Here is an 8,302-nt window from a genome sequence, read left to right on the forward strand (position 1 = left end):
TACAAATGTTGATTCATTTGTATGTTAAATAAACAGAAGTGGATCAATCACATTCGAGGGTCAATTACTGCTAGGATAAACTGAGTTTCATGGATAAACTGCACTGATTGAAAAAGAAACCATGTGTGTTTTAGAACACTGAAACCTGACTGGATTGTGAAAGCCTGAGTTCAGTATCACAGTGATACTGTGCCTATATGCCCATGACTTTAGGAGAAGAGGAAGTAAAATAGCTGTAGAAGTGTTCCTACGAAATTCATCTACTGTGGTTGTACTGGGAGTAGCCCTTAATTTGGGGGAAGCTTTCAGCCCTCAAGCAAAGATTAAAACCAAAACAATTTCCTTCTCTCTGATCGTGTCTATAAAGCTTCCTGTTTAACTGAGGACACTATAAATTTTTTGTGAAAGTTGATCCTGGTCCCACATTAGTAGGAAGAGTGTATTTTAAATAAAGACCATAAAAGTAAAATCACATAAAATAATTCAGGTCTGCAGTGGAAGGTCTTAATTGTTCATTGATATAGGGGTTTCCAAGCCCTGGAGATACTGACTGCAGATTGAAGACGAATAAATTTCTTTGTAATTAATTGATGAAAGATTTTAAAATATAAGCTTGGAAAATTTCTCAATATTACAAAGTATTTGAGCACTAGCTTCCATTACTCATGGGTAGAATACTAAGCTAAAACTGTTGGTAACAAAGATGAAGTATTAGATGGAAGATAAGGTGAAAAAGAAAATATAGTTACTGCTCATATCCACCATAAAAATATTACACATAGACAAGATGATCACTTCAACATAGTCAAGTCAGTTTGCTTGGCACTTATAGCTAGTTTTGAAAGCTCATTTTGGTTTCACTACACTCTATTTAAGTGTCTTTGAATTTTTCATGCAGACTGGGCAGAAAGCAGGAATCCATGATGAGAAACCACACAGTAACAACATTCATCCTGCTGGGACTGACTGATGACCCACAGCTGAAAGTTCTGATTTTCATTTTTCTTTTTTTTTTTACCTACATGTTGAGTGTAGCTGGGAACCTGACCACTATCTCCCTGACCGTCATAGATTGCCATCTCAGAACAGCCATGTACTTTTTTCTCCAAAATTTCTCTTTCCTAGAAATCTCATTCACAACTGCTTGTATTCCCAGATTTTTGTACAACCTATCAACTGGTGACAAAATCATTACCTATGAAGCTTGTGCTGTTCAAATATTCTTTACTTATCTTTTTGGGATAACAGAATTTTTTCTTCTAGCCACGATGTCCTTTGACCGCTATGTGGCCATCTGCAAACCCTTGCATTATATGACCATCATGAATAACAGAGTCTGCAACAGACTTATCATCAGCTGTTGGATGGCTGGCTTGTTAATCATAATCCCACCACTTAGCCTGGGCCTCCATCTGGAAATCTGTGACTCTAACGTCATTGACCACTTTTTCTGTGATGCCACTCCTCTGCTAAAGATAGCATGCTCAGACACCTGGTTCATAGAGCGAATGATTTTAGTCTGCGCTGTGTTGACTTTTATCATGACCCTGGTATGTGTTGTTCTGTCCTACATTTATATCATCATGACAATTCTAAGACTCTCTTCTGCTCAACAGAAGACAAAGGCCTTTTCTACCTGTTCTTCCCACATGATTGTGGTTTCTATCACCTATGGCAGCTGCATCTTCATTTATATCAAACCTTCAGCAAAGGAAGAGGTGGATCTTAACAAAGGAGTTTCCCTGCTCATTTCTTCTATTTCACCTATGTTGAACCCATTTATTTATACCCTAAGAAACAAGCAAGTGAAGAAAGCCTTGAATGACTCAATCAAAAGGCTTGCATTCTTCTTAAAGAAAAGGAAAAAAGTAGTTGATTAATTAAAATAAAAGATGAATATTCCCTCAACTTTTGGGGTAAAATTCTAATCATATTTTGTCTTAATAATTTCTCTTTCAGTTTTATTAACATTTTATAATTTCTTTTACTATACTGAGGGGTTGTCTTACAAATTAATTTCTCTATTTCAAGTCTATCTAACAATTTCATTCACATGTATATAATTCTTTAATAAAATTTGTTTAAAAGTTGCAAATAACGTGTAATGCAGAAATAAAAAGCACAAGGTTTTATACAAATATAATACCAGAATGAGAAAAATATGGTAGACTAAAAAATGGAAAAGTACTACCAATGCAAACACCTGGAAAATTGTCAACACAACTTAATAACTATTTTCAATGCTACCTTATCTTATAGTAAATAGGTGGCACATATAAAGAGGATCCTGGAAACAGACAGCCAAAGACTGTATATAAACTCTTATATGTAAACTGGCATAGATTACAGAAAAGTAAATAAAGATATGTCAGAATATATCAAGCTGAATGAAGTCATTCACATGGATATAATTCTTTGGTTAAAAGTTACAAATAATGTGTAATGCAGAAATAAAAAGCACAAGCTTTTATACAAATATAATACCAGAATGAGAAAAATATGGTAGACTAAAAAATGGAAAAGTACTACCAATGCAAACACCTGGAAAATTGTCAACACAACTTAATAACTATTTTCAATGCTACCTTATCTTATAGTAAATAGGTGGCACATATAAAGAGGATCCTGGAAACAGACAGCCAAAGACTGTATATAAACTCTTATATGTAAACTGGCATAGATTACAGAAAAGTAAATAAAGATATGTCAGAATATATCAAGCTGAATGAATTTAAATATGGATGAACATAAAGATGGAATATGAGATTTCAACAACAACATGATGAAAAACTTTTAGAACTAGCACAACAACATGACACTAAAATTACCATCGTGATGTACATTTAATGAAAGGGAAATTTTTTAAAACCATCTGCCTACTACATATTCACATGCTAAGTTTAAACATTTTTGGCTATCAGCTTAAAAAATGAAAAGAGCAGAAAAGGTTCCCTGATGAAACTTAAAACTCTGATTGTAGACTCACACTAAGAAAGTACTAGAAATATATTTCATTTAATGCAAAAAAAGAAGTAATGAATGAATAAAGGAACAAAAAAGACAGCAGACACACAGAAACATAATAGCATAATGTTAGACTTACAACCTACCTTATCAGTAATTATATTAAATATGAATGGAATAAAATCTCTAATAAAAAAGCAGAGATTGAAAGAATGCTTTTTTGTTGTTCTTGTTAACCCTCACCTGAGGATATTTTTTCCATTGATTTCTAGAGAGAGTAGAAGGGATGGAAGGGGTGAGAAAGATAGGAAGAAAGAGAGAGAGAGAAACCTTAACGTGAAAGAGACACATGGATTGGTTGCCTCCCACCCTCAAACCTGCAACCCAGGCACATGGCCTAGATCAGGAATCAAACCTGTAACTTTTTAGTGCAGGAGTACAACACTCTACCCACTGAGACACACTGGCCAGAGCAACAGAATGCATTTTTAATGATCTATTCTACACTGTCTACTCTTTACAAACTTTAGATACAAAACCCAAGTAGGTTTTAAATAAAGGTATTAAAAAATATATACCACCCAAAAGAGACCTGAAGTGGCTATCTTAATATCAAACCAAAAAAATTATATGACAAAAAACGTGTTACTAGAAGCAAAGAGAGACATTTTATAATAATAAAAAAGTATCAAAAAGACATAATAATTATAAACATATATTCAACTGTGAATAGAGCCCCAAAATCCATAAACCAAAATCTAAAAAAAAATACAGTATGAAATAGACAATTCAAAAATAATAGTGGGAAATTTCAATGCTTCACTTTCAATAATGAACAATGATGCAGAAGATTATCAGGTAAATAAAAGATATGAGCAATACTATAAACCAAGTAGAGCTAACAGACATCTATTTAACATTCCACCAAACAATATCAAGATACACATTCTTCTCAAAGACACATGTAAAGTTCTAGGACAGATCATATCCTAGGCCATATATCACTATCTTAAAAGTTATTTAAATTACACAAATTATGCCCTCCAAACAATGTAAGAAAAATATAAATAAATAAAATTTGGGAAATTTACAATTATATGAAAAGTAAGCAGCGCACTTCTAAATTGCCAATGGATTAAAGAAAAAATCACATGAGAAATGAGAAAATACTTTGAGATGAGTGAAAGCAGAAACACAACATATCAAAACTTACATAATGCAGCTCAAGCAGGGCTTACAGAGAAATTTGTAGCTCTAAACACCTATATTAAAAAATAAAATCCCAAATCATGAACCTAACCTTTCAGTTTAAGAAACCTGCAAAAGAAAAGTAAGCCAAAGCCAAAGTAGGCAGATGGGAGAAAATAACAATAGGGCAGAAATTAATACAGCCACTCCAGCTTTCTTATTGTTGTTAATATGATATATCTTTCTTCATCCCTTTACTTTTATCTATCCAAGTCAATTTTTAAAAAATATATTTTATTGATTTTTTACAGAGAGGAAGGGAGAGAGATAGAGAGTTAGAAACATCAATCAGCTGCCTCCTGCACATCTCCTACTGGGGATGTGCCCACAACCCAGGTACATGCCCTTGACCGGAATCGAACCTGGGACCTTTCAGTCCGCAGACCGATGCTCTATCCACTGAGCCAAACCGGTTTCGGCCCAAGTCAATTTATAAAGTTGATTTGTTATAGAAAACATACGGGAATAAAAAGAAAAAGAAATAAAGAAAGGAACAGAAGAAATCTTTAACATTTCTCACAAGGCTTTTGTTTTTTAATTCACTGTGACAACCTCTGTCTCTTAATTTACATATTAGGCCATTAAAATTTAAAGGGATTTTCTTAGACCATTTTAAGCTTTGAAAGGCCCACAGGGCAAAGAAAAGTGACTCTTAAAGATCAGGTGTTTGGCAAATATTTTTCTTTCTGTCTAACCCTGAATTTTATAGTAAAGAACATTCTATGGTCTGTTCTTACCTTCTGGGAATTCTGATCCTTGTTTGTTTCCACTTTTCCTACAATAATGTAAAATTATATAAAGTTAATACAAAGCCAAGGATTTAGGAGCAAGCAAGAAGTGATTGTCTTTAAGCAGTATGAGTAAAATAGTGATCATAAATATCTTAAATGTCCCCCAGGCACATCCTGCAGGAGTCCTCACCATTGGGTCTTTCCTGTGTACTCTTGAACTAAACCGTTCAATGACCCTGCTCATTAGTTTCTCTGCCCATAATTTATCTTTATGCACAATTTTATTTTTCCAAAGCACTGTTTAATAACTAAAAAGTATGTCCACATAAAAAACTGTCTGCCCCAAAAGGAAAGAGGGGAGAATTCTTCTCAACCTCTTTCAGAATCTGTGGCCCCTAGAACTCTTTGACTTGCAGCTGCATGATTCTAATTTCAGCCTCCATCTTCACATGGCTTTCTTTCCTATGTCTTTTTGCATACTCTTCCCTTCTTACAAGGTCACCAGTCATTGGAGTTAGGGCCTCCTAAATTTCTGAGCTTAATTACATCTGCAAAGACCTTTTTCCAAAAAGGTCACAATTGCAAGTTCTGCAGGTTAAAACTTGGACATATCTTTTTGAGGGACACTATTCAAACCACTAAAATGGTCAACTGGTATATAACAAAGGTGCCAACACAATTCACTAGGAAAAGAATTGTCTTTTCAACAAAAGGTGTGAGAAAACTGGATAACCATATGCAAAAGAATTTAGTCATCTTCATCATGCCATACAAAAATAAACTCGAAATAAATCATAGAACTAAGAGTAAAAGCTAAAACTCAAAAATAAACTGTTAAAAGAAAACCTAAGAGTAAATCTTTGTGACCTAGGGTTATACAATGGTTTCTTAGATATGACACTGAAAACACAAGTGATAAGAGATAAGCAAAAGTCAATTTGATTTCATCTAAAAAAAATTGTAGTTCAAAATACACCATGCAGATACTGGGAAAGCCACACAGTAGGAAAAAATATTCAAAATTATGCTCTGATAAAAAAGACTTGTTCCCAGAATAGATAAAGAATTCTCACAACTCAACAAAAGGAAAAAAGTCCAATTAGAGAAATTAGCAACCAACTGCTTTTTTTTTACTGCTTTTAAGATTCTCTCTTTGCCCTGACCGGTTTGGCTCAGTGGATAGAGCGTCAGCCTGCGGACTCAAGGATCCCAGGTTCGATTCCAGTCAAGGGCATGTACCTTGGTTGCGGGCACATCCCCAGTGGGGAGTGTGCGGGAGGCAGCTGATCGATGTTTCTCTCTCATTTCTAACTCTCTATCCCTCTCCCTTCCTCTCTGTAAAAAATCAATAAAATATATTTTTTTAAAAAAAAGATTGTCTCTTTGACATTAATCTTTGGCATTTTAATTATGATGTGTTTTGGTGTGGGCCTCTTTGGGTTCATCTTGCTTGGGACTCTGCTTTTTACTTCTAGTAGTTGCCACATAAATCCCTCCAACTTCAAAGCCAGATATAGAAAATCTTCTTCATGTCAAATCTCACATGCTTCAAATCTCTTTCAAGAGCTTCCATTCTTTTGAAGGGCTCATTTGATTTGACAAGGCCTGTGAAAGCCAGAGTATGAATGGCTAGGCTTCAAGATCTGGAGAAAGGCCACGCACAAATGAATACACTAGACAGGAAATATGAATTTGGAAATCATGGGGGGCCATGCAGAGAACCCTTCTCTCGTGGAAAGGCTTCACTGGGGCCCAGGCCCTGTTAGCTTTTATTCAATTTTAGAATACGCATCTTGCCCTTAGTAAGGCAGGCAATCTGGTAGCAGACAGACTATCTTAAAGGTAAATAAATATTAGTAAAGATTTACTTTGAGACTATTAGGTCAGGAAGTTGCTTGAGCCACCATTGTCTCCACAGAACAATTGGTGCATAGCTTTTGGCCCTTGCCAAAACTCAAGGTCCATCAGCCTTCTGGGTTCCCTGTTTGCACTTTCACGATAGTGTAGACAATGGATAGCTTCCAACAAAGGCCCACCAAGGATAATTTCCTTATCTTAAAGTCAACTATTTAGGACTTTATTATGTATGCAAAACCCCTTTACAGTAACACCTATATTCTTGTATAATTGAATAACTGTCAGAAATTGTGTACATCACAGGAGTCTTGGGGCCTGAGATAATTAATTGTATGTGTCCACATGTACCTCTTATGGGCACAGTTCAGTAGGGAATTGAGAACAGCTTAGAGGAGGACAGTCCAAAAGTAATAATCTCAAGGACTATTGTTTGGGAACAGGTGGCAGACAACGTGCTCACAGGAATCTTTTTTGAGCCCAAGCCAGCTGAAACTGCTCACACAGAAAAGGCAATAGGCTGTATCCAATCTGAATCTTCATCAGGCCATTTTAGGGGGAACTAGAGTTGAAAGAAATGGTAAAGACTGAGGAGTCAGCTTTGAAGCAGAGATTAATTTTACCTCATTGAGTGCCTGGTGGTGAAATCTCTAAACTACACCAGCCTGCATCTGCCCTAAAGACTCTCTTCGGAAGACACCAGCAACCACAGAGGGGAGGTGGAATAGCTGACAAGAAGAGGCAGTCCACAGAGAACCTCAGACAGGCCTGAGATTAGTGAAAGCAGAAACACATTTGCTTACTAGAAGCAAAGAGAGACATTAACAATAATAAAAAGACTGGAGTAGCTATAAAAAGACACTGGGAGCCAAATGTGAAGAGTTCCTGAGATTATCAGACACAGATTTCAGAGTAATGGTTACAAAGATGCTCCAATTAAGTTCCAACTTAATGAGAACTTAGTGAGAATTAAAGGACCTTAGTGAAAGCTACATCAGCATGAAAGAAGATATAGATGTTATGAATAAGAACCAGTCAGAAATAAATAATACTGCATCTGACACAAGAATATGCTAGAAGGAATTAAAAGCAGGTTCGGTGAAGTAGAGGATTGAATAAGTCAATAAGAAGGTAAGGTAGGAAAAAAACAATCAGAGCAGAAAAAAGAAAAAATAATTAAAAAGCATGAGGACAGTTTAAAGGGACTTTGGAACAACATGAAATGAAACAACATTCACCTCATAGGGGTGTCAGAGAGAATAAAAGTGAGTGTGGTGAGCTGTTTCTGTTTCCCGCGACCCACACGGGAAAACGACAGGTTCCTGAGCGGAGGAGCTGGGGATTAGAAAATAAAGAAAAAACGAGACCAGACACAGAAATAGAGACAAGCTGGGGCCAGGTGGGGGGCTGCCACTCTGATGGAGGGACAGTCACACCCACCACAGACAACACAGCGCATTTATTTACTTCCAAAGGGGAGGTTTAAGGTCAAAGGAATTTTGGGT

At 35.9% G+C, this 8,302-nt stretch overlaps 1 protein-coding gene across 1 annotated transcript; it reads left to right on the top strand.

Moving 5' to 3' along the window:
- Positions 1-923: 923 nt before the first annotated feature.
- Positions 924-1,859, top strand: LOC102256766 (olfactory receptor 6C68; the record flags this gene model as incomplete). The annotated part of the gene is made up of 1 exon (XM_005863506.2): positions 924-1,859. A coding segment is annotated over exon 1 (936 nt), but the record flags the coding sequence as incomplete, so codon positions are not given.
- Positions 1,860-8,302: the final 6,443 nt, after the last annotated feature.

Source organism: Myotis brandtii, unplaced genomic scaffold, assembly GCF_000412655.1.
Source record: "Myotis brandtii unplaced genomic scaffold, ASM41265v1 scaffold1791, whole genome shotgun sequence".
NCBI lineage: Eukaryota > Metazoa > Chordata > Mammalia > Chiroptera > Vespertilionidae > Myotis > Myotis brandtii.